Source organism: Fusarium oxysporum, chromosome 5, assembly GCF_000149955.1.
Source record: "Fusarium oxysporum f. sp. lycopersici 4287 chromosome 5, whole genome shotgun sequence".
In the NCBI taxonomy this organism is placed as follows: domain Eukaryota; kingdom Fungi; phylum Ascomycota; class Sordariomycetes; order Hypocreales; family Nectriaceae; genus Fusarium; species Fusarium oxysporum.
Genome location: NC_030990.1, coordinates 4351081 through 4375557, shown reverse-complemented (window position 1 = coordinate 4375557; position 24477 = coordinate 4351081). Strand labels below are relative to the sequence as shown.

General features: G+C 48.7%; 6 protein-coding genes across 7 annotated transcripts; 4 read left to right on the top strand and 2 right to left on the bottom strand.

The window, feature by feature from the left end:
* The first annotated feature begins 1745 nt into the window (after positions 1–1745).
* FOXG_02477 (uncharacterized protein) lies at positions 1746–4320 on the top strand. Its single transcript, XM_018379932.1, has 2 exons — positions 1746–2149; positions 2207–4320. Exons 1-2 carry the CDS (start codon positions 1935–1937, stop codon positions 4110–4112), a joined length of 2121 nt encoding a protein of 706 aa, XP_018236069.1. The 5' UTR covers positions 1746–1934; the 3' UTR covers positions 4113–4320.
* A 392-nt stretch (positions 4321–4712) lies between these two features.
* FOXG_18320 (uncharacterized protein) lies at positions 4713–4922 on the bottom strand (the record flags this gene model as incomplete). The annotated part of the gene is made up of 1 exon (XM_018398389.1): positions 4713–4922. The coding sequence occupies one exon, from the start codon at positions 4920–4922 to the stop codon at positions 4713–4715; it is 210 nt and encodes a 69-aa protein (XP_018236068.1).
* A 1208-nt stretch (positions 4923–6130) lies between these two features.
* Positions 6131–7990, top strand: FOXG_02476 (uncharacterized protein). Its single transcript, XM_018379931.1, has 3 exons — positions 6131–6522; positions 6571–6629; positions 6684–7990. The coding sequence occupies exons 1-3, from the start codon at positions 6193–6195 to the stop codon at positions 7864–7866; spliced, it is 1572 nt and encodes a 523-aa protein (XP_018236067.1). The 5' UTR covers positions 6131–6192; the 3' UTR covers positions 7867–7990.
* A 3001-nt stretch (positions 7991–10991) lies between these two features.
* On the top strand, positions 10992–12466 carry FOXG_02475 (uncharacterized protein). Its single transcript, XM_018379930.1, has one exon. It carries the CDS (start codon positions 11550–11552, stop codon positions 11988–11990), a length of 441 nt encoding a protein of 146 aa, XP_018236066.1. The 5' UTR covers positions 10992–11549; the 3' UTR covers positions 11991–12466.
* Positions 12467–13095: 629 nt separating this feature from the next.
* On the top strand, positions 13096–15491 carry FOXG_02474 (uncharacterized protein). 2 transcript variants are annotated; one of them, XM_018379928.1, is made up of 5 exons: positions 13096–13785; positions 13861–14141; positions 14203–14402; positions 14462–15033; positions 15085–15491. In XM_018379928.1, the coding sequence occupies exons 1-5, from the start codon at positions 13434–13436 to the stop codon at positions 15255–15257; spliced, it is 1578 nt and encodes a 525-aa protein (XP_018236064.1). In that variant the 5' UTR covers positions 13096–13433; the 3' UTR covers positions 15258–15491. The 2 variants fall into 2 exon arrangements, with proteins under 2 accessions (XP_018236064.1, XP_018236065.1); XM_018379929.1 differs by having other exon boundaries at positions 13096–14141.
* A 7946-nt stretch (positions 15492–23437) lies between these two features.
* On the bottom strand, positions 23438–23672 carry FOXG_18319 (uncharacterized protein; the record flags this gene model as incomplete). Its single annotated transcript, XM_018398388.1, has 2 exons — positions 23438–23564; positions 23605–23672. 2 exons carry the CDS (start codon positions 23670–23672, stop codon positions 23438–23440), a joined length of 195 nt encoding a protein of 64 aa, XP_018236063.1.
* Between the last annotated feature and the right edge of the window lie 805 nt (positions 23673–24477).

The following is a 24477-nucleotide window of genomic DNA, read 5'->3' as shown; positions in this document are numbered from 1 at the left end:
AGCGCTAGGTACCTTACAAGGCTGGAGGGGACTGGGGTCAGGGAGGGGGATTTTGCGGGTTCGATGTCGGGTAATTCACTGCATACTCTTGTTCATTCCTCTGTTTGCTATACGAATTGGTTGCTGAGCGGCCGCCTAGAGGGGATGAATAATGGCAGTGCCAAGCATCACCACTCGAGCAATCATCAGATCACATCATTGGGTTCAATTCCGCAGTGCAATAAACTTTCGGAACCGAATATTACCGTGGTAATAAACCTTACATCAAGTGATTGACGTGATTAGGCGCGCTAGCAACAACAAGTCCCAACGCTTTCCAACGCTCCACCAAACGTCGAACCGCAAACGGCGCTCAGCTGGGCTGCCGTTTAGTTCAAACGCTAAGGATAAGCGCTGTCACTCTTGCAGTTTTCTTGAAATAGCATAGGGTAGGTTCCCGTCAATAACCACGGGCAAGACGATTTGCCCTTGCATCAGTGACATCCAGATCCCAATGTGCAGATTACATGGCATTGTATGTATGTCACCAGCCGGAGTCAATGATGAAGCTTGGGCCTGTTGTTTTGTTTAGCATGATGATCCGTCGTAGAACCGTTGTAAGATACTGTAGTATCTTGCTATCAATCTGATTGATAGCTCTCTCATCGCATCCACTTAGCGATCGTTGGAGACAACACACTAGATCAAGACATGATCAAATGACCCAGCATCGGTTCCTTGTTTCCGGTAATCTGAACCACACCATATCTCCGCAACCATTCAAACAGAATCATCCAAAAGGGCTTACCGCAGGATCAAAGTGCAACATCAACCACACACAAGAATTTCCAGCCACATAGCTAAGCAATTGCGGGAGAAACACTGTAAATTACCACTTACGCGTCCGACCTCATGCAAGGCACAGAGATCTCACTGGTTCAGACATTGACAGTCCACTGGCTTCGTCGGGCGATGGGTGCAGCCGATTTCGCCACTGGTCTCAATGAAAGGAAAGTGACACTCGTTCTTCTCCCTACTGGACAATTCTGATTCTGGCCCTACGCCGTGTCTGGGCCGCGCAGATCAAGAGCATACCTTTTGAAATTTTGTTGCTGAAGCCACCAGATGAGGAGGTTTTCAGTACAGGCTGTTGTCACGGGCATTAATGGGGAAATGTGATAAGTGGAAAAAGGATTGTTTGACTTTAAACTAAGGTATTGTTGCATTTCTTGTCAAGTCTTGGCTTGTCTCTGTTATCGCTTGTGGGAGATATGTGCGGTAACAACTTTATTGCTATGGTGGTTTGATAACGACTCTTGGTGTGGCTGGTCAACAAAAGCTTGGTACGCCTGTAAAACTTGGTGACAACTCCAAGATTTTGCTTATTTTATTATTGAATAGGTACAGAAAACCGTTGTTGGAATTCCTCGGTGAAATTGCCTTATCAAGGGAGACATAGGGGGCCGCTTCCATATCTTCAACTCCAAAAGCACACTCCGTAAATACGAAAGCAAAAAAAAGTAGCTTGAGCGGTAGTCTGCAAATAGCTAGCCAAAAACCTTGAAGAATGGAATATTATCGTCTAGACTGGTTGATCGTGCCTGTGCTGGTGAGACATTTTCATCAACCATCTGCTTTTGGTCCACACCGGGTGGAGTGATGGTATCGCCCTTGCATGCTTTCGGATCTAGCAACCGTGTATCAGGAATGTTTGCATGCAGGAGACCAATATTCCAAAGGGCGGATAACGGAAATATCATAGAGTAAGGAATTGTTGATGTGAAGTGGGAAAATCTGTATATATAGAGGCTGGTGTTCTTGTCCAGAATATTCTCATCTCATCCTCACTTCCAATCTTCCCATCGAGGACCAGGTCCATTCGTTTACAAACAAAGAACACATTCTTTCATTCACTCTTTAATACATTCGCTCAACAGCAAAAAAGTTACCTAATCATGCGTTTCTCTACCGGTTTGCTCCTGGCTGCGGCCTCGAGCGTCATGGGTCAGCGATTCACCAACTCCAGTATCCCTGCTACTGAGACCGCTACCACTACCTCTGAGGCTGCTCCCACCGGCTCTGCTGGTGCTGCTCAGCCTGTCGACCTCGGCGGTGCTAGCCTGGGACCTGGCGCTTCGTTTGTCACTCGCCCCGATGGAAGTATCGCTATGTAAGTCTACTCCCAAACGGCCCGCGACTCGGTCACAAACTCTAATCAGCACTATAGTTCCCTGTTCGCTGGTCCCAATGGCATTGCTTCCTTCTCCATTGGTATTCCCGACGACACCTTCAACGACTTCCCCGTTGGAAACTTGTTCATCATCCTCTGGGAGATCCTCGTCGAGCTCCTCGAGACCCGGAAGCGTGCTGAGACCGACTGCACCCTTGACGTCACTGTTGACGGTGTGAGCGTCTTCTCTGAGGGTCTCTCCACCGGCTCTGCCTCCAAGAGTTCTGATAGCACTCCTTCCACTGGTAACGCCCCCAACGTCGAGTTTGTTCAGTCTTGTGGTGCTACCTCCTCCCGCCTCGAAGTCTCTGATCTCGCTGTCGGCCCCCCTGGTTCCAGCAACCCTGGTGCCGGTAACGGTGGCGGCAACGGCAGCGGTACTACTGGAACCGACACCACTGGCACTGCTGAGCCTACCAACACCAACTCTGAGGGCGCTACTACCAACTCTGAGGGCGAGACCATCCAGCCTACTGGCACTGAGACTGGCACCGAGACTGAGACTGCTGCCACCAACTCTGAGGGTGCCACCACCAACAGCGAGGGCGAGACTGTCTTCCCTACTGGCACCCAGACCGGCACCGAGACTGAGACTGCTGCTACCAACTCTGAGGGTGCCACCACCAACTCCGAGGGCGAGACCATCCAGCCTACCGGTACTGAGACCACTGCTCCTACTTCTTCTGCAACATCTGCTCCTGGCTTCCCCGGCTCCATCGGCGACTTTGTTTTCTTCGGCTGTGTCGGCTCAACTAATGGCTTCCCTACCTTCGAGCTTCTTCAATCTTCTGGCTCCATGGACCTCAACCTCTGCGCCAGCCTCGCCGAGGGCCGCGCTTACTTCGGTGTCCACGATGAGGATTGCTATGCCGGTGACGAGATCGATGGTGACAACACCAGCCGTGTGGACTCTGACCAGTGTGACATCGAGTGCCCCGGAGACGACTCTGAGTTCTGTGGTGGTGATGCTCCTCTTGCTCGCCGCAGCCGCATCCAGGCCCGCCAGGCTATCCCCAACACCATCCGCCTCACTGTCTACGTCGCTGTCAACGGCCCTGATGTCACCATCACCGATGTCCTCACTGCTACTGTCACTGACCAGTTTACCCTGACCACCACCTTCACCACCACCATCTCCGATGCCACTGCCACTGAGACCCAGACCGTCACTGCCATCTACGTCTGCTCCAACGGCAAGTGCTACCCCGAGAACGACAACGGCTCCAAGGTTGTCTACATCTTCGTTTCTTACCCTGGTGATGAGTGCGACGGTGAGCTTGTCTACATCTCTGAGGCTTGCGATTGCCAGGGTGGCTCTCAGTACGTCCCCAAGTACTGCTCCAACGGCAGCTGCCACGGTCTCACCGTCTACAAACCTGAGGAGTGCCACGACTGGTACAACCAGAAGAACTTCTTCGTTCCCGCTGACTGCGATGTCTGCGAGCACGGTGATGTCGTCTACAAGCCTTGGGAGAACTCCTGGGGTACCCCCGCTGAGTGCAAGGAGGCCGAGGTCCCCAGCTGCACCAAGGATACCTGCCCTACCAACGGTGGTGGCTCCAAGGGTGGCAACGGCGGTAACGGCGGTAACGGTGGCAATGGCGGAAACGGAGGTAACGGTGGAAACGGTGGAAACGGAGGCAACGGCTCCAACGGTGGCTCCGGCTCTGAGGGCTCTGGCTCCAAGGGCAGCTCCGGCTCTGAGGGTTCCGGCTCTAAGGGCGAGAGTGGCTCCGAGGGTTCCGGCTCCAAGGGCGAGAGCGGCTCCGAGGGCTCTGGATCCAAGGGCGAGAGCGGCTCCAGCTGCGAGGGTGACCACTGTGTCCCCGTCATTGTCAGCAGCGCTGGCAAGCAGGCCGTCAGCGCCCTTGCTCTCCTCGCTGCTGTTGCCGCTCTTCTCTAAGCGACTCACACAGCTTGAGTTGAGTTTCTGATCTTGAACGTTTGCCTTCCTTTCTGGTTTTCTCTTTGGGAAGATCCGCAATACAAATGGTGGCATTGTCTTGTGCCACTGACTTTGTAGTTAGACTTAATGCAGTTTCAATTCTACTGGGGTTTTTGGGAATAACCTATCTGTAGTCAACTAATAATGACGCTCTTTTTGCTTTCAACTATGATTACTGGGAACTGTGACTGATGCTTTTGACAATCATATTGCTGAGTTGCTTCTTTGGCACTGGATCATTTCGGATGATGTGCTTGGCATGCTCTGTTTCATCTGACTCTCGCATTGTTGACATCTCAGTCAACACGGCGCACATGACGGAGCTTAAAACACATAAAGAATGTGCCTCTCGTTGCAGGGGGCATTATGAGCCACGCCCATCTCACAACAAGACAAGAATACAGCTTCTGATTATATGGCCTTAACAACCATAAAGTCCATTTATCACTGCGCTAAACGCACTCCTAATACATACGTAACAGCAGTGTTTCTTCTCAACCGTTACTCTATATACAGAAATATTTATATATTAGTCACTCAGACTTCCAAGCTCCTCAACTAAGACGAGGATCCACTAGAAGATAAGCTATCAGACAGGCTCTCATTTGCTTCATCAGTATTCCAGCCACTTCCAGAATCCCTGCCTCCCTCAAATACAACTTCAGCAGAGTTATCCTCATATGCTGGACCAGGCTGTTCCTCCTTTTGATCGTAGACTGGAGCACCATTATCCTCCTTCCGGTAATCAGGCTTCCACTCTGAAGACATCTTAACGTGGCTACTCTCAGTTAGTCATATTTCTTCAAGGCATAATGCAAGGGGATATACATAGAGATTTAGCAGGAGAGATAGACTCGTATCTTGGCAGATTGAATTCGCTTTGACTGCTGCAAGTAATGCTTTGACAATGGTAACCTACAGAAGAGCTGGTTGATATTGGATATTCCTTCAGATATGCTAGGAAGAAGAGCCGCGCTTTGTAGACATTGGCATGAGAGGGACGATCGCTCTGCAACGACAGATGCCCAGGAAAGCTAAAGCTACACACGGCAATCGGGCGTGTCAGTCTATGTTGTGGCGTAATTATTGCAGCTGCACCTTCTAATGGGCGAGCTTTTATAGGCGTGATTCTTTGGAGTGGTGTTGCAAAGTGCAAGTAGGCTACCTATGAGATGTGAGTGTACGTTCTGGGTGGCCTCAAAATATTCTTCTTGGATATACGGTGAGTTATTTCTCCATTTTACATCGATGACTACGCATGAAGATTCAAGCCAACAACAAGAGTCTGCACTTTTGCCTTGCTATTCTGGTATCGATGATGCTCTACACCCTTGAATGGTAATAGTCTTGATGACCTGATACTGGACCAAATCAGCCGTTGCCTCGATTATGGTGGTTTCAAATTCCTACATTGCTCATGCCAACTTGAAGTGCTTTGGATCCAGCTGGCTTTTATCAGCTTTGTTATTCGGACGCGAGTCTATCTACACAAGCCATGAAGAGTCTTGCGATATCAAGCGATATGCCTGTTCTTGGCAATAATTTTCGCTTACACCATGTCCCCCCACTTGTAAGAGATAAACACGCGATACGGCAGAATTACCAGATCCGTTAATTTTCCCTGTCAAGCTGATACATTCGCGATCGGTCCGCCTCCACCAGCAGATTCCCCCTTGAGAAAGGTATAGATCTGAGCAGACAGTCGCACTCGATGCGATGATAATAAAGCACATAATCGTCGGTGATAAAGATATAAGCTTAACCTGCAAGCGTCGGGGCTTGGCCGACAGATATCGCCCGTTTGGGAGAATGTCGTTCTTTGGGCGGCGAATGACGCGAGAACTGCAGATGCTGGATTGACCCGCTAAATTCCTATCTGGAGTTTCACATCTGTCATGGTTTGTCGGGTTGGGGATGAGGTGAAGACAGGGTCGTGATGGTTGATATGTATATAACCCTGAGCCGTCTTTTCATAAATGGATCTTTGCATTGTTTGTTCTCAGTGCATACTCATTTCTCTTGAGAGATAGCTGTAATAATGGCGACTGTCACTGCTCAACGGACAGATACAGCTGAGACTGTAACATATCCCCCTCAAACGGGCATCTTTAAGCATATCTCCAAAGCGATTCCCTATTTTCGCAATCCTAGGCATGTCTTAATTCTCAAGCTTGATTGTCTTCTCCTGACATGGACTTTCATTGCTGGCATCATGAAGGAGATGGATCAGTCTGCAACGACACAAGCATATGTTTCCGGAATGCGAGAAGCTTTGAGTCTGTACGGCAATGAGTTGGTCTTTTTCAACACCTACTTCTCTATTGGATATGCCATTGGTCTTGTTCCTGGGCAGTTGGCTCAGACGAGGGTGAGTTGAACAACCTTGGTGCTTTGAGTCATGCTAATTCGATACTAGGTCCGCCCATCCCTGTTTCTACCAACTTGCGAGATCATCTGGGGTCTCTTTGTCATAGTGTAAGTCTCTATGCTCCAGTGTGGTCTTTCATAGTTTACTTACACAGATAACAGCACCTGCAAAGCCCAAAACGCAACAACCGTCTACGCCCTCCGCTTCTTCCTCGGTCTCTTCTCAGCCGTCTTCTGGCCCAGTGTCGTCTCCCTCATCTTCAACTGGTACACACCCAAAGAGCTCGCCTTCCGAATCGCCTGCTTCAATGTTTCCGACGTCGCAGGAGCCATGTTCCTCGGTGCCCTCCAAGCAGCTCTGTACCGTAACCTAAACGGCGCTCATGGAATAGCTGGATGGCAGTGGCTTTTCATTGTTTCAGGTGTTATTACCATCGCTCAGGGAATTGTTGGCTTCTTCATCATTCCTGATACGCCTGCGTACACACGTGCGAAGTGGTTGACAGAGGATGAGAAGAAGTTATCTCGTGAGCGAATGGAGGGCTTTGGCGCAAATACGTCGAAACTTATCCCTCCGGCTGTCTTGAAGCAGAAGTTGCGCAAGTTGATCGTCCATCCTGTGACGTACTTCTTCCTCGTTGCTTTTGCCTTGAATGCCTGGGCTCACCGCGCCACTTCGTACTTTGTTCTTTACATCGAGAGTCTCAAGGACGCGGCTGGTAATCGTATGTATAGCACATACCAGGTCAATGTCCTCCCCCTGGGCGGTTATGCTCTTCAGATTGTTTCCAATCTTATTTTGAACGGCTTGTCGGACTGGAAACATTGGAGATGGCAGATCAGTACTGGATCTACATTCTCATTTGGTGTCCTGCTTTGCGTGCTTTGTGCTTGGCCTTCAGATCAGAAGGTCGTTATGGCATTCTACTTCATGACCTATGCTGCCAACGCCGGAGCTCCTTCACTGATGGCGTGGTTTGCTGAACTTATGAGAAAGGAGCCTGAAGCGAGAGCAATTGTCGTTGCGATCACAGTTATGATCGTGTATATCGGCCATGCAACGATTCCACTTCGTGCTTTCAGAGTTGCAGACGCCCCACAATATCCTATTGGATTTCCACTGGCCACAGCGATGTCTTTTGCATCGGTTTTTGTCCAGCTTGGCTTGCTATGGTGGGCTCGAAGGAATCCTCAGCTTGTTAAGGGTGGTTATGAGGGTACTGCGATCGACTCGAGAGTGTCTGATGAGGAAAGCTCTGGAAGTATTGTCGATGGGGCAAGTGACCGAGAGGGAGGAGACGGAGAGAAGACGGCTGACCCAGTGGTTTCAAAGGTCAACCAGTAGAAGTACCTTGAAGTTCTATGTAGATAATGAAATTCAACATATACCCTCGACATGATTAGGCACAGCAAATTTCCAGTACGGACATCATCAGATGGAAGCCATTGCCATGATGAACATAAACCACGGCATGCCTACAAAGGATGCTAGCATCTATGCTCCTTCCCAAAGAAGCAATTCGCTACATGAACTCTATTAGATGAAACTTGTGAGACTGGTCGGCTAAGAAATAAGCTTAATTCAACCAGGTCCAAATGTAACGCCCGCTGGCATATCGGCTAAGTCACGTTGATTCTACAAACTTGAGGTTAAATAATCAAAACAGAAAAGACGACTTTCACGAAAGATCCGCATACATAAGAGCGTTAGCTGGTTTTAGAGTATTGGATGGTTTGGACATTGCAGGAACAAGAGCTGTTTAGGTTCACGCATTGATGTCGGAAGGATACCGCTTCTCTAAAGCGACTAGACCCTAACATATCGGCTTTCAGCCCATCATAGACTTTTTATGCATATAAACTACTCATTGTAACTCAAATCAGTGTTCGGTGGAATCGACATATCAACTTCAGCAGAAGAAGTCGCCCCTATCGGTTTCAAAACCCAGCAATTGAAAGATCTCCAGGCTGGCTCGGGAGGATAATTGCCAAAAATCAGAACATTAATGAAAACTTGTTTAAACAACATGTTCTTCATGATCCAGTATTGAAAAGCTAGCCTACCTCCTTTATCGTTGTGTTTTGTGATGGTAAGAGTTCTCTCTCAAACAATGCAAGAAAGGATTTTGAAGAGCTATCTCTTTATAAACTTTTTATTATACAGCTTCTCTTATGACCCAGGTGCCATAAAGGATCAGGATCATATCTGTTGTCACCTCGAGATTCCAATGGGGGATGTTGAGGGCTGCTTGAAACTGTTCAGCAGGTGCCTGATACACAACAGCACACCTTTCAAAGATCTTGCTCAGCTCTTAGGCTTCAAAATAGTGGAAACTAATTCTTAGGCATGCACTTATCTCAAGATGAGGCCGTTTTGCTATGGCTTAATTATTTGGTCAGATGACTGCTTTCGATAAACCTTGAAATATGCTATCTCTGCTTATTTATAATAAGTATCTTATAGAAATTATTTCACTTATAATATGCTTCTCGACTTATCTCTTACTTAGTTTACTTCAGATCTTAGTTCAAGTTTTGTCTGTTAGTCGAACGATGTTAATACTCAGCTAAATCGAAATGGGTGCATAACAAGCAGCCCGTGCCGGACAACTTGACACAACACGATGCTCTTTCTCTCAAAGACACTCACTCAGTCAAAGGATCCGGGATGTTTGCAACAGTTCACTTCTGTCCAGCTTGCCCAATGCTTCAACGAGTGCCCTGAAACGCCCAAGACTCTGCTCGAGACATTAGGGGCTAAATGCAAGCTTTATCACGCTTCGACCATGATACTTTGTTTCGACGCCCTACGGAAGACCTTGGTTCCATTTTAAAAATAGAAAAGCCCCCTTGTCTTACTTCTAGAAGACTTTCACAAAGATTTCTTGCCCCAGGGGCGAAGGAGCGAGTAGTTACCAAAGTAGCATGTCTCATCTTTCGCAGTCCTTCAATGCCGAGATCTGTTCATGATACATCATATCGCCAAGAACATACGAATCCATTTAATGTTAGGTTCCTGTGTTTGTCTCTACGCATATTGAAGGTCTTGAGGGACTTGCTTAGGCCGAGGATGAAGTAATGCAAGTCAACCTTGCACACGTGTTTAAGCTTAAATACCCAGCATGTGATTGTCCAAGCATAAGGGCCATTGCCCTCAGGGGTCATTCAAGCGCCGTGCAGCTTAGTGCTTATTGCCGCGTGCTTGCAGAAGTTTGAAAGCATATGGAGGTTCAATCGGAGACTTCAAGTCGTCAAAGGCCAGTCGTTAACATCCGAATGTTTCAACAAGTCAACCAACGCACGACCATCCATGCCACCAGTGGCCACAAATATACGAACAAGCTTCACGCGGAAGCAACCTCCCGATCCCGAGACCGTCGCAGGCTAGTTTCCAGCTCACCGTAGTCGTATGTTCATTTCATGCGTCCAAACCAACACAGCAAAAACAAGGCCATCGCTCAGCTATAATGCGTTGGTTCGCAAGCACATCATACGATGCATTGCCACCCCAGAGCCTGCTAGTAAAAGACACTATTGTTCTTCTGGCTACCGAGAAAGACGGGATATCAAGGCTGCAAGGTAACTAATGGTCAATTATTGGACTGTCCGTTTTTATCGGGATTTAATGGTCGCTCAATTTCCGTAATTCGGGGGATCAAGCTCGATATGACAGGTAATATTAAAATATCCTTGTAAAAAAGAAAGAGTCTAGAATTCTTCTTCAAAAGTAGAAGAAAAAAAATTACTTGCAGAAGCTGATCAGAGCCTGATTGAGTTTACTCTGTACAGCGATAAACCCGAGATCTTCAATTTTTTTACGGACAATTAAATTACAATCTCGATGCGCCCGTATTCTGACGTTTTCTTTTCTGTTCATCGAGTCCCATTAATTGAGACATTTTCCCTCTTTCTCATTACGAAAAGTTATCAAGTCCAGAATCTATAAAACAATTTCACTGGACCATGGGATCCATGTCCGCTATCCACTTACAAGGCCTCCCCTCGCTACAGCACACTTCAGTTTTCCGAGTGAAACGGCGGGCGACGGTGGATTTCCATTTCTTACAGCGCTGGAGCACCGTAAGCAGCCCCCGCAAGTGTTACCGTCTCGGCCCGATTGTGCTGTTCTTTCAGTGATTATTGCCGTGTTGATTGTCTTGAGGAATTGGATCGTCGTTGGAGAATTGACTGGAGTATGTTATTGGTTCCTTGGGTGATTATCGCAGTATTAGCTTGAGACATCAGGAATTATGCAAAAAGCAGGCGAGTAAATGGTATTTGAGCAAATGTTGCAGTGTCTGGTGTCATCTTGAACCCCTCAAAACACACCAAGCCCTACCATCGTCGCTAGATGAATCTTCCTAGTGTCCCACGGGGGAGGGGAAGAAGTTAATCTGTTGTTAACCCGCGCTTTTTACGTACAACAAAAGCAAATATTAATATTCCGACGATTATATCGTGGAGGTTAGACGAGAAAACGGGTCTCCGGTAAGAGGAGCCGGATCAGCCCCTGAGCTGAAGCTGCAACGTTTCCCTCACGGTGTTCTTTCATGAGCCAAGCGACCAAGCTCGTTTTACGAAGAGACCGTGTCAGAATCCTAGACTACCAAAATTCTTGGCGTGAGACCAACAGAACGGAGTTGTTCCGTTTCTCTTCTAGCGTCAAATGCACAAAATATGGATCAGCGGGCTTCTAGAGTGTGTTCCGTACATAGCCGAGCTTTTCCCAGAAGAGCCATGGCTTTTTTTTTGGTACAGGGGGGGAGAAATCGCAAAGGCAAGGCACAGAGAGGGCCCCTGAACTCCTGAGTTTGTCTTGTCTTTTGAGGCCTGATCCAAGCTTGAACCCTTTCTCTATTCCTCTGCCGTCTTCCGATACAGAGCTTTTGTTGGTTGATCTCACTCACACACTACGTACCCAGGCCCAGTTTATTCCTTCGCGCCGAGCCTGCCCTCTACAATCTGATTCGAAGGCGTACCGACCGATCCAATCTCTATATCTGCGACGAATTATACACACATATCACAATGTCGGGTCTCGACGCACCAGAAGTCAGCGCAGCCTACGACGCCGTGCGCTCAGACAAAGATGAGACAAACTGGCTGCTCATCTCGTACGCGTCGGCCGTGGGGAACAAGCTGAGCCTCACCAAGACGGGAACAGGCGGTCTGGCCGAGATGGTCAAGGAGCTGGACGACGGGCAGGTGCAGTACGGCTACGTTCGCGTCGAGTACGCCAACGACAAGGAGAGCAAGCGTGTCAAGTTTGCGCTGGTCGTCTGGATCGGAGAGAACACAAAGGTCATGCGCAAAGCACGCGTTAGCATCGAGAGCGGCGACGTCAAGAGGCAGCTCTCGCATCATAGCATCGCGGTCACCACGGGGGATCGGTCCGAGCTGGATGAGGGGGATATCGTTGTGAGGTTGAGGAAGGCTGGCGGTGCTGATTACAACGGAGGTCGGGGTTGAGATACGCGACGATAGCTTCATGATGTCGTATCTACATACATATCTTGCCCGTACATATCATGAGATACAGCGTTTACGGCTCGTTATCTTGGACGAACCGGTCACGTGCGTGCTGGAGATAGACGGCAGTTCATTATCTATCACGGAAATGTCGCCGGACTTCTTAGATAGGAATAAGGCGCATCCAAGGAACGAGGGGTAACGATGTTTACGATAGAACCGGTTTCCCAAGCTCAATACCCCAAACTTTGTGATAACTAGCCAAGGCTATCAATCCTTCAACCACGTTAGATGCCAGGATTGCCGGGCGCGCGGGTGCTGATACCCTGACGATCACATACTGGATATTCACCAGATTAGGTAAAGTTCAAGATTGGGAGGGATGCATTCAATTCAATTCAATCCCGGCATTCGGGGTTTGATAGATATGATGGGTGAATTTAAGGTGAATGTGCATGATCTGCCTGTTTCACAAGCAACCTCTTCGACCGTCAAAGCTCTGCACATGTCTGCCAATATCTGTATCAGTCCTCGGGTGAAACCTACCAGCCAACCACCACCTACCACCAGTTTAGCTAACAGGTAGCCCACGGCTGAAAGCTTGGCTCAGTAATTGGCACTTTGAGATTCGACCTATGAAACGCGGTATTTTACTCTGCCAGAGCTAATCTCCTTCCAGTTTGAGCTGTCGACGCCGAAACCTTGTGTCGGCTTGTCCGTCTTGTGCAGCCCACTAGCATGACGTAGGGGGTTTGGCTTCAAGCCTATCGTATCGTGTTTCCCCGGTCGTTGAATGAATCGCTTTTTTTGCTTCAGCCCCGCGCTTGGCCTATCATAGGGAGGGGACTCAAGGTTGGCTCGGTCGGAGAGTTGGTGATGGCGTTGCAAGGCGTTTGTTAAGGGGAGCTGTCATCTTTACTGGTGATACAGAGTGCAGTCGTTGCACTAGAAGTGAGGGTAAGCATTGTACTCACTAACAGGATCAGTAACAGTCAGTCAGTCACTGTAATCAGTCACTCGACCCCCCCTGTACCTTGGCCCGTATCTAGGCCTGACCCTTGGCTTTCCATCGTGTGGGTTCTCTCACGTCTCAATCATTTTCACCTTTTCCTCTTTCGGACGTTGGCTTGATCCCTGCCCCATGGCTATTCATTGCCACCACGCACCCACGCACATGGAGAACCCACTCCCGCAGCAACAGTAGATAATTTAGCGTTTTCCCTCTCTCCCTCCCATGCCTTGCTTGTGCTTGTCTAGGTTCGGTCTACTCCAAATCTCTTCAATGGTCACTCTTCCCCAGATTCAATTCCTTTCTTTTTAAATCCCCTCACATTCCCACGCCTCGTATCGCGTGTCACTCTCTTTTTCCTCTCTCACCTCCTCTCACCCCCCTCTACAACACTGTTGCTGTTGTAGTTGTCTTATCCTCCCTCCCTCCCGATTATGTCTAAACACGACTCGGCCAGCACAAGCACTGGAGTCATGGACCCCGTCGCAGAGCAGAAGCCTCGTCGAGGCTCAAAGGCCTCGCTCGGAAACACTGAGGGTGCTGATCAGCTCCTCGAGAACCTCGGCTACAAGGCTGAGCTGTCGCGTAACCGCTCTACCTTCCAGGTCGCCTTCATGTCCTTCGTCCTCGCATCCATTCCCTACGGTCTCGCTACAACCCTGGTTTATCCTCTGATTGGAGGCGGTCCCGTCAACGTCATCTGGGGCTGGCTCGCCGTCTCCCTCATCATTGTCTGTGTTGCTTGCTCTCTCGGTGAAATCACCAGTGTCTATCCTACCGCTGGAGGTAAAAACAGATTCCTCCCATTTGCTCGCGTCCCACTGTGAAAAAAAGCATGTAACTGATCGCGTGATACTACAGGTGTTTACTACCAGGCCTTTATGCTTTCTCCTCCTCGATGGCGTCGCATTGCTAGCTGGATTTGTGGCTGGCTCTATATCGTTGGAAACATCACCATCACTCTCGCCGTGAACTTTGGTACCGCCCTCTTCATCGTCGGCTGTGTCAATGTCTTCGAGAAAAGCCCTGGCGTTGGTGTCATGTCTGGAGAGCCTTACCAGGTCTTCCTTGTTTTCCTTGGCCTGACTCTTCTGTGCAATGCTGTCTCTGCGCTCGGTAACAAGTGGCTTCCCTGGATTGATGTATGCTTGCCCTCCTCTCCTCCTCTTGTGAACGTAATGGTTACTGATACTCTGCTTAAAGACCGCCGCTATCTTCTGGACCTTCGCTGGTCTCATCGCTATCATCGCCACTATCCTTGCTATTGCTAAGAACGGACGTCGTGATGCTAACTGGGTCTTTACACACTTCGAGGACAACTCCGGCTGGCCCAAGGGATGGTCTTTCTGCGTCGGTCTCCTCCACGCTGCTTATGCTACTTCTTCTACTGGAATGATTATCTCGTGAGTCCTCAGTCTACCAACTAACTCAACCTCAGAACAGCTGTACTAACATGGTATAGCATGTGCGAGGAGGTTCAGAACCCTCAGGTCCAGGTCCCCAAGGCCATGGTCGCTACCATCTTCATCAACACCTTCGCCGGTCTTCTCTTCCTCATCCCTCTCATGTTCGTCATGCCCGAGATCCAGGACGTCATCGTCTCCGCCCAACCCGTGCCTCTCATCATCAAGAGCGCTGTTGGCAGCTCCGGCGGTGCCTTCGGTCTTCTCATTCCTCTCATCGTTCTCGCCATTATTTGCGGTATTGGCTGCACAACTGCCAGTTCTCGATGCGCTTGGGCTTTCGCTCGTGATGGTGCCATTCCCGGTGCCAGGATGTGGTCCAAGGTCAACACCTCTCTCGATGTTCCCCTGAACGCTATGATGCTTTGCATGGTTATTGAGATCATCCTCGGTGTTATCTACTTCGGATCCTCCGCCGCCTTCAACGCTTTCTCCGGTGTCGGTGTCATTTGCTTGACTGCTTCTTACGCCACTCCTATTGCTATCAGTCTTGCTACTGGTCGCAAGCAGGTCAAGACTGGCCAGTTCTACCTCGGAAAGTTTGGTGCTGTTGCCAACTGGATCGCTCTCGGTATGTACTCTAGCTCCTCTATCGTGATATGTCTTGCTAACTCGTTATTAGCCTGGTCTCTGTTGGCTATGCCCCTCTTCTGCATGCCCTCCGCCATCCCCGTTACCGCCGAAACCGTCAATTACGCCCCCGTCGTCTTCGTCTTTGCTTGCATGGTTTCTGGTATCTGGTACTGGGTCTGGGGTCACAAGAACTATGCTGGTCCTCCTACCCACGAGGACTAAGCTGTTGAAGCAAGCAGGATCTAGATGCTTGACAGTGCAGTGCGCTTCGCTTCGTTTGACATTTCATATCAATATCAGTCAGTATATATGTGCGACAGTTTAATTCGTGCCTATGCTTGCCAGCGCGATGTGCTTGATACCCCGCCCGGCCTGTACTCAAGGCCTGTGATGCTCTTGGTATTAGCTAGAAGATGTCCATAATTCAATATTGTTAAGCTTCAACGTGATTGTCTCATTACATTGTTCAATTTTAGTAGATCTTGTGGCTCGTAGTCTTGTGCAGCCGCCCGCTGCATGCTTGGCAGACGAGCTGTCGTGTGGGAAATATGGGAGGCCGCGTGGAGCGGGAGTGGGTAACGCCTTACGACTGGCATGGGCAGTCTTGATGCAATCTATAGTCGATGCTTCGTGCATTGTTCTTGAGCCAGACCCTTCGATTGAGTCATGCGCGCTGGTCGACTGCCTCCCAGGATGCCTATAAGGTGTATCTTCATTCTCATTCTGTTGCTCAAACTCTCCCACTTAACGTTAAGCATTCTCTCGGTCTCTTTGGACCTCTTCAAATTATCCGAGGATCTTATTGAGAAGTGGTATGCTCAAAGATGAGGCTATGGTCACGCGAACATCCACTTCAAGCATGGGATATGTGCAGAATCTGGAGCAAAATGATTTCTCATTTTTTTATAAAAAGGATACCGACATGAGTATAATGTCTAAGCGTGATCTACATAAAATTCGAAGTTACAAATACTAAGAATGCTCGACTGTAAGTGTCATGCTGGAGCCACATGGTTCATACTCAACGTAGCGACGTTGACATCTGAGTTCACAATACAGAGGCAATTCATCGAGCAAGAATATTGTTACGTATATCATTCAAGGCTAACTAATATCTCTATTGTCTATGGACTATTGTTAATTGCTAGTCTTGCAGTCCATTTCATATAGAATCAAGAGTGTACAGCTTCTACCTTGCCAGCACTCACTCTCGGAACTAGACTTCCTCAAATACATCCTTGGATATCTCAATGGTGGTTTCGGTCATGGAATTTCCTCTCTTCATCTTCAGACTATTTTAAAATTGCTGGTGTTCCTTCCTAGCTTGCGAAATGACTACGAAGCAGAGTGATTGATAATGTTCATGTAGCTGCCCTTGAGCTTCATCAACCAGCTACACTCGCGGATGGGCTCAAAGTTCTATTTTAGAGTTGGTAATTGTCCAAACTCGTGCGTATTGGCTGTACACCTGTCTAGGAGGATATCGAACTACGATCAAGCAAACGGTTCAAGAAACGATTTCTCTGAAACAAGACGAACCATAACGCAGTCACGCCCTTCCTACCTTTCCATTCAACCATGGTGGTGGTCTCCAATCAAAACCAGTGTCTCAAATACGTAGCTTTCACGATAGAAAATCACGAACAGCCAGTCTACGACTTCGACAGTCACATCGTCAGCATGCTTTCAGCTGTAGAAGCTTTTTCTGGCCATAAGGTTAAACTTTAGGCGTCCAACACAGATGTCAGAAATACGGTATTCCTTTTCACAATACGAGCTTCTACCCAAAAGCTTCCACGGTGACCAATGAATCTTATATCCATCAAGCCCTTAGGACTTTACAGAAGGAAGAGACAAAGTCAATATGGTTTAGCTACCTAGAATGTTACCCTAAGCTAGCTAACATTCCCATATGCTACTGTTATTGGAGAGGTTTGAGGCCTGTTTTCGTTGAAATTCTGCTTTGCCGTGACCACCTAGACCAATATCAAACAGCCTCAGGCACCCCACAGGTCCTCCATGTATCATGGATTTAACACTCTTACTTCTTGCGATATCATGAAACCCGGGATCTGATCTACCACCTCTGTCCTTGCTGTTTCCCAGAGCATTGTTAAGATCCCTGTCCAGTTCGTTCTGGCAATGACTGATCGTGACTCACGGCTAGAAGTTCTCCGGAGCTTATCATCCGTCACATGTCGATCATGCGTCCATAGCAATGAGTGTCTCCATCTCTGACCCATCAGAAGTCTACCAACACTATTGTCGATCGTGCAAATGAGCTCTTTTGCTTGTGTTGCCAAGTGTCACTCGAACTGACAACTCCCAGGGTACTGTTGCCGAGCTTTCAAAGAACTATTCTCTCATGTGACAGGACAACGTTACTACGTTCTAGAGTTCTTCAGTCAGTATTAGTTCGCTACACAGTAGTCATTCACGAGCCTCATAATTGTTGTCCTTAGCCACTGTCGTGCACTCCCGAGATATGTACAGCGGCGTGGCACGATCATGTTACTTCCCCGGCAATCATATCACTTTCAAACGGAGTTAAGTAGGTCTCCCTCGCCTCTCAGTAGTAGTCCGTAGGATGTGTCGCTCCTTACAGAACAAAGAACAGGTGATATCCTTTGAAATCAGCGTCAGCTCTCCCCTCCAGCAAATCACCATATCATCCCAAAAGCCGTGGAACTCAACCGGTCAAAACCTGAAGGGGATTGTTGCCGAGCATATGTCGTGCCACCCAAAGTTATATACGTTCCTGACGCTCCTTTTTGAAAGCGTTTATGAAGTGTTCTTATGCAGATTGGGTTACCTGAGACGGAAAAAGCCGTTTCTAGCCCTCGTGTCGGTGCAACCCACGCCATGCTTACAGATATTGGAACGCAACATCGGGTTTTCGTGATGGATGCTTCCCAATTGTTGGCCGAATCAGGGAAAAGATATGGCAAGGTCTTTGTACTGTAGGGGTAGCAACGAGCCGATACTACCGAAATCTGGGGAACATAAACGAACTGCAGCTGAACACCAACATATCAAAACCATGATTTTTGGACACAAATACACATTCCGACAGGAAGGTAGACTAAGCAGAACCCTTATCTATACGTAGAGATAACACAAGAAAACACGAGAAATGGCATTCTCCACGGAAAGTATCATCAGCCGCCACCATAACTCTCGTCCAGTCGAGCCTCAGCATCGCCTCACGGTTAGCTGTCAGAGTGGCACAACAGTCGCCATTGAATTGATACTCGCAGCGGCCTCTGTGAGGAGTCAGAATGGCCCGGGCCGTTGTCAGTGGGTGTAATGAGGGCAGATCTAGAACTTGGTAAGATAATACCGTATAGTTTCAACGCCGACTAGCGCCTCCCTTCTTGACCGAGCGTCGAACGCTCAGATGGGGAAGTTACGGAGTCTGGGGCATCCGGGGAAGAGCAGACGTGTCATATGCTCTGGCACATGACACAAGCTGTCGTTACAGCACAGAAGTCGTTTATGTATGTGAGATCTCAATATTCAATATTGCTACCCTAATGTCTACCGTGCACTTCGTGACAGTACTACCCTACAGCAGTACGTAGAGTTCAAAGGGATAGATAAGCTCCGCAGCTGAGGGCAACACCTCCGAGGAGGGGGACCCTTTACGACAGAGCAAGTCAGCACGGCCAGTCATTTGACATACGGTAGATGCACGATATTGCAAGACAATGCGGGACACGCCTGTCTCGAGGGGCGGTTTCTCCCTGCAAGCGCAGTGTACGGTAGTGTGTACTGTAGGTCACTGTACCTACAGTAAGAGAATGCAATGCGGGCGACTCATGAGGACGCAGAACAGAGATGCATGGCTGAGGCGGTGAAGAGGTTACAGTAGCAGTGACAGTTTCTAACAAGTGAGGCGGCCGTTTACTTTGGAATAGCGTAGACATCTGTGTGTTATTGGTGTGTGGCGGAGAAGCGAGCTCAGATTTCGTGTGGTGGCTTTTTTGGCACGATGTGATGCTGTCTGCCACCACTTCAAACTTTGGACCTTCAACTCCGCGTCCACACGTTGGATATTGAGGGGAAGGATGGCGGGGTGCGAGGCGAGGCGTCTTTGCCAACAGAAATAAGTGGAATTCAATCACATCTCTGCTCCATATAGTGCCAGTGCGTGAAATATTCAACATTCATTTTTACGAATAGCAACAATTACGTAGCAGTCCTTGAGCGAAAAGGGATAAGGATGAGGGATATTGCTACTCACGGGGGAGTCCACTTGTGTATTAAGCCGTTTTGAACCTCGCCAGGTTTGCAAAGGGAGATGAGAGGGCTCTTCCATAGCGGAGACATGTATGTCATGGCGGTTAGTTATTTGACTCTGACTCCTATTTCCCATACCATTGATGTGATAGTAAAGCTGCGGCTCATTCACAGGGGGCGGAAAGTGGATTCTACTCTATGTCTCCATCGTACCGTAGCGAGATAAATGGAACATCGAGAGAGGCTCTTTGTGCGATCCTCCGGCACCAACCAGGCTCCCTTGCTTTTGCTAGCCTAGTTCCAGCCTCTAGGATCAGTCAGCCTTTTCCGCTTCCTTGTTACTCTTTCGTTGATTGTTAAAACAAATGCTTGGCGTTGAAATTACTTTGGAAGCAGAGACCGTGCACACCCAGTCGAGCAACTCCACCTGATCCGACTATTTGCACGATTTGCATACTAGACCTCGATGGTGGTGATCACAGCATCTGCGCAGAATACGTCATAAAGCAGTCACTTTTCAAAACGACAATGAAGTAGAGTCTGGGTTTTCCTTACCCCGTGGGAGCACGGGGGGACCAGGTCTGGGGAAGCCAGAAAGAGAATGAGGCGAGGCGAACATAATTCTGTTGAGTTGGTGTCGGGGAATACCAGGAATAAAACACCAAAGTCGGGAACCAAGTCCCTGTGCCTGGACAAGAAGAGAGGTAAACTATCCATAACTGAACAAGTTTTGCTGATCAGAGGGCCGAGCCTCAAGTGGTGGGCAACCATCTCGGGGCTTGGTGGCTGCCTTGGGAGGTTTGAAGCTGTTCGAATTCAGTAAACGTATCCATCGGTGGGCGTTCAAAAGTGCCCATATCGGACGGCGCCTCTGTGAAATACTGTGGGTTCTCAATGTGACATGCCCCGTTATGAAGGAGCTTCAACGACTCATGCGAAATACAAGCCTATACGCCAGTCTTCCAAGGTATCTTTGAAACCCGGCACCTGCTTAGCATCGATACAAGACACGCAGAAAGAGCGCGATTCACCGGCCTTATCTGACCGACTGCACAAGGGGGACGCGACAAGGGTCGATCAGCGGGGATATTAAACCAGTCGAAAGCAGTCTCGAGACACCAACAGGGCAGTGGTATTTTTGCCAAACTCGTGGTGTTGGTGTTGAGGTCCCGGTTTCTGCTTGTGATGCCCCTACCTGGTTGGCAGCCAGACAGCCAGGATCTCATTCAAGGTGGTGTGGAGGAGGGGGGCCGTTGCTTAGCGAGCCATGATAACGGGCGAGGGGGGGTTGCAGGGAGGGGGAGCGGAGAGGGGGAGCATTTGTGTGCTCTGTTCATAGTTACAGCTCTTGATGTATGAAGCTCTCTACGGAAGTGTTTAATTCTGACAGAGCTCGAATAGTGACCAATTGAGTAATTACCGACTTCTAAATCAGTGATATTATGCTTGATAAAGACCCTGGATTAGTCTTGGCAGCTGAGTTGCTCGTAGAGGTCTAGAATGGACTACCTGCCCCTATGAATAGCTTCCCCGCACCATGAGTCGATGTTTGGTCTTGAGTATCAAAAGCTGTCATACTCAGATCATGCCGCATCACGATGAAAATATACCAAGCAAAGCAATTTACCAGGGGGAGCAAACTTTCCCATATCATCATATCAGGTTCCGAAACGTCCGATAAATCACGTCTTAGAAATGCCATCACGTGGATATCGGGTTTTTGATGTCGGCCGAGAGAGAAATGGCACATCATGTGTAAAGTAACATGACCCTACAGTAGTCTTTCCTGTTCATCCAGATGCGGTTACAATGGAAAGTCATCGATAGTGCGTTAGCAGAAACATGCCATGGCTTTGCTTGGTCTTGTAAAGAGGGGGTTCGCGCGGGGTTGGAGAAACGATGCTCGTTTTGTCGAGACGCGCAGAGAGAGCTCCAAGATAGCGTAAGGTAGGGTGACGTGCAGCTTCTGGTTAGGTCTCTGGAAGATGACACCCGAAAGGAAAAAAGAGTCCAAGAATGAGCCATCACCAATATTGACTTGGTGAAACGAAAACTACGGCAGGCATCTCTTCTTGCTACCTAGCATCTCGCTCAATGGTAAGCTGGGCTCAATCGGCATCACCCCACTCCGACAGGTAGCGCCTCCGGGGCGGAAGATCCGGTAAAGCTTAAGGGCACATCGTAGCGTTTAGCTAAAATCCGTTCCTCCAATTGCTTCACGGTGCTTGGGAGTTCACTAATTATACGGTGACAGTGTTTTGTGCGACTCCGCAAGTCGTACCGATAAGACGAGACGAACGGCGTCTGGGGATATTGGCTTGAATGATGATGAGTTGCAGATCACAGAGGAACACGAAAACGTTCCCCGCATTCGTGTTGGACCAATTCCATCTCGTCAAAATCTCCCCAGATGCTCGGCAGATAACGAGACGCAGCGGAGGGAGCAAATGATAAGAGCCTAGATATGCGTTATGACTCTCAGAAACGAGGTGACTTGCAGCAAGAGCATACGCAATACCACGCAATTAACATGCCTCGCAGCGTCATCATCGTTAGACCTGCCCTCTCATCTCCCCTTCTCCTCGAACGAGTTGTGCTGTAGTGTCGCTGATGCATTTCACTTCTCATCCTTCTGATTGCGGATGTGGCTGCGTATATGGCGTATCATTTTGAGGCGGCCATCATTCTCCCATGGTAACGTCGGTGAGCAGCGGAGAGAAAGTAAACTCAATTTGGACAGAACCCTTTTTCTCCTACGGGGGTTCTTCTCTACGTAGGTATAATGAATGTATGAAGGGTCCCGTTTCCTGCCTTGGTTTTATCGCCACATAAAGGGTCTGCCCTTATTCCCAGCCGTGAGGGTGAGGGCGTACACGAGGAACACTGCAACGAAGATCACGGTAATGTACGGGAATGGTTTTTGGTACATATGTATATCCACTCACACAGTTCTGCTTTTGTGGCATTATCATGGCGGGATGCCGACGATCAGGGTAGCAGACATCATTTGAGGCTGGACCCCTTTGAAGATCCCCTCAAAGTGTTGAAGAATGGCAAAAGATGAACGATTATGACCCACGAGGCTTGGCTATCATGCAAAACACCAAAATGACGGCCTCGGCATGGCATGATGAGATGAAAAGAGGAGGAGGTTTTACTTGGTATACCCTCAATCAGATCATTGATGTTGTGCTTTCTTGGCCCGTGGGTCCTGTTAACACCATAAACACAGACCAAGAGAACCCTTGACCCACCTAACCACTGGATGGAGGATGTTCTGATACCCAAGAGGCTGGAGATAGTTGCATATTCAGTTTAGTTCTTGTAGGCGAGACAATTAATCACGGATATCTGCTTCCTGGACAGCGGCAGGCGTCTAGATTCATGGGTGGCGAAGTGTCCGTGTGCAGTGTTGAAGACTTTTTGATACTGAGACGGCAATTGATCTTCGATTCACAGAAGACCCTTGAGATCAAGAGACAATTGTTGGCTGGATCATAGACGCCTCTGGAAGCCATCATGGTCAAAGGTGCCAGACCAAAATGTTACTGTAGTGTCTTGCTATCATGCCATTAATGACATTCACTGCAAATCATTGCCTTGAAGACCGTGCGCGTCTAGTGTGGGCCACTGAATACGATACGATTGATATTGAGCTTCAGAGCTCGTTGGGGTCTAAAAAGGCGAGACCTTGTAGCAGGGTACGAGAATAAGCCAGTCAAGAGCCCCGCATTTTCATTGTAAAATTGTAGTAGCATTTCTGTCACCTCTGATAGAAGTCCTTCACCCCGGCCTCATCAACTCCAACTCCAAACTCCATTCAATCTCGGTGTACGGCTTCAGACCCACCAAAAAACCCAAATTGAATGTCGCGCTGGTCAATGCTCATCCCTGCTCTTCGATTCCCTGTCAAAGCTCATGGATGGCGCCCACTCTTGCATGCTTAGCGAAACTCACTGCGAACCGCTGCTGCCAAAAACCAATCAAGCCACAGAGATCCTCGCCGTTTCACTCACACACATCGAGATGCAGTGTGTGCGCGCTGACACCCATCCCTGTACCCTGGGTGTGGCGTGCGAAGAGTGAAGAACGCAGGAGATGCTCATTGCATTCGCGGGGCAGGGCCAATTGATAGTGAGTGCGAGTGCTGATAAGGACTGCTTTTAGATATGTTTGGCTATCTGTGCTTTATCGGTGTGATAGTCATCGCAGGCAGTGTTGGAGGTTGTGTCAATGTCATTACAGTGGTTGGATGGCATCAATGGTGAGAAGAGCAGAGCGACATCGGAGCTTATGTTACGTGATGAATAGAGGCTCTGGCGTGAGTTACACAAGATATTGGGATAGCTTTCCGGTCTCATTATCGTCGCGATCATCCTTGGTGATCTCGCCGCGCATCTTGTCGCTCTCCCGCGCATTATCATACGACAAGGGTAGGGTAAAAAGCAGATCAGTCATATCACAATAGAAAAGGAAAACTGTGAATTGAACAAACATGGCTTATTGCATATTCGGCATGTTTCCAAAATAGACGCTCTAGGAAACGGAGCCCCGTCTGAAGGATCATCATCACATCTCGTAAAACAGAAACGGTCGTCCTGCAGTTTTGCAAAACCGTACGTTACGGGCGATGCGCTGAGTGCGACATTACATTTGCCGTTCAAGCTGGTGTGTGCATCGAGAATGGATCCCGTCGGTGAACGGCAGAAACAATATAACGGTTGAGGCAAATAAGTCGGGATGCGACAGGACGGAAATGGAAGAAGCTATTTACTTGTTGGTGGTAGTATGTGACTAATGGGTGGCGATGAAAACTCTTGGTGTTGTTGCGCCTTTATTGCCTGACCTTTCACTTGTTGGGGGATGGGAGTGAACGGTTGCAGAGCATATTGGTGGCGATGCGACTGTCAGCTTTCATTTAACCCTTTAGCTGTAACAGTAACCGCCTTGAGTTCAAATGGTGGGCATCGCATCATTGCAGGGGACTTTATGGTTGGTTGGGGATCAGGGTCCTTTGTATGTAAAGTGACTGATGGGGATAGCATCGATGAGTGGTTGCACACACTTGGAGCAAATTCACATGTGAAAATGCAAGCCACGGTGAGATCGCTAACGCTCGCGTACCCAACAACCTCCCAAAACTGTTAAGACGAACCACAAAACACCATGATTTTAGCTTCTGGAGGCGTTCCCATTGTTGGGT

Excerpts from the sequence above, each read along its gene's own strand:
- FOXG_02477 (XM_018379932.1), top strand. The coding sequence starts at position 1,935 with ATGCGTTTCTCTACCGGTTTGCTCCTGGCTGCGGCCTCGAGCGTCATG. Across the intron at positions 2,150-2,206 it reads CCCGATGGAAGTATCGCTAT|TTCCCTGTTCGCTGGTCCCA; the intron begins GTAAGTCTACTC and ends TCAGCACTATAG.
- FOXG_02474 (XM_018379928.1), top strand. The coding sequence starts at position 13,434 with ATGTCTAAACACGACTCGGCCAGCACAAGCACTGGAGTCATGGACCCC. Across the intron at positions 13,786-13,860 it reads TGTCTATCCTACCGCTGGAG|GTGTTTACTACCAGGCCTTT; the intron begins GTAAAAACAGAT and ends GTGATACTACAG. Across the intron at positions 14,403-14,461 it reads TCTACTGGAATGATTATCTC|CATGTGCGAGGAGGTTCAGA; the intron begins GTGAGTCCTCAG and ends AACATGGTATAG.
- FOXG_02475 (XM_018379930.1), top strand. The coding sequence starts at position 11,550 with ATGTCGGGTCTCGACGCACCAGAAGTCAGCGCAGCCTACGACGCCGTG.
- FOXG_02476 (XM_018379931.1), top strand. The coding sequence starts at position 6,193 with ATGGCGACTGTCACTGCTCAACGGACAGATACAGCTGAGACTGTAACA. Across the intron at positions 6,523-6,570 it reads GGCAGTTGGCTCAGACGAGG|GTCCGCCCATCCCTGTTTCT; the intron begins GTGAGTTGAACA and ends ATTCGATACTAG. Across the intron at positions 6,630-6,683 it reads TGGGGTCTCTTTGTCATAGT|CACCTGCAAAGCCCAAAACG; the intron begins GTAAGTCTCTAT and ends CACAGATAACAG.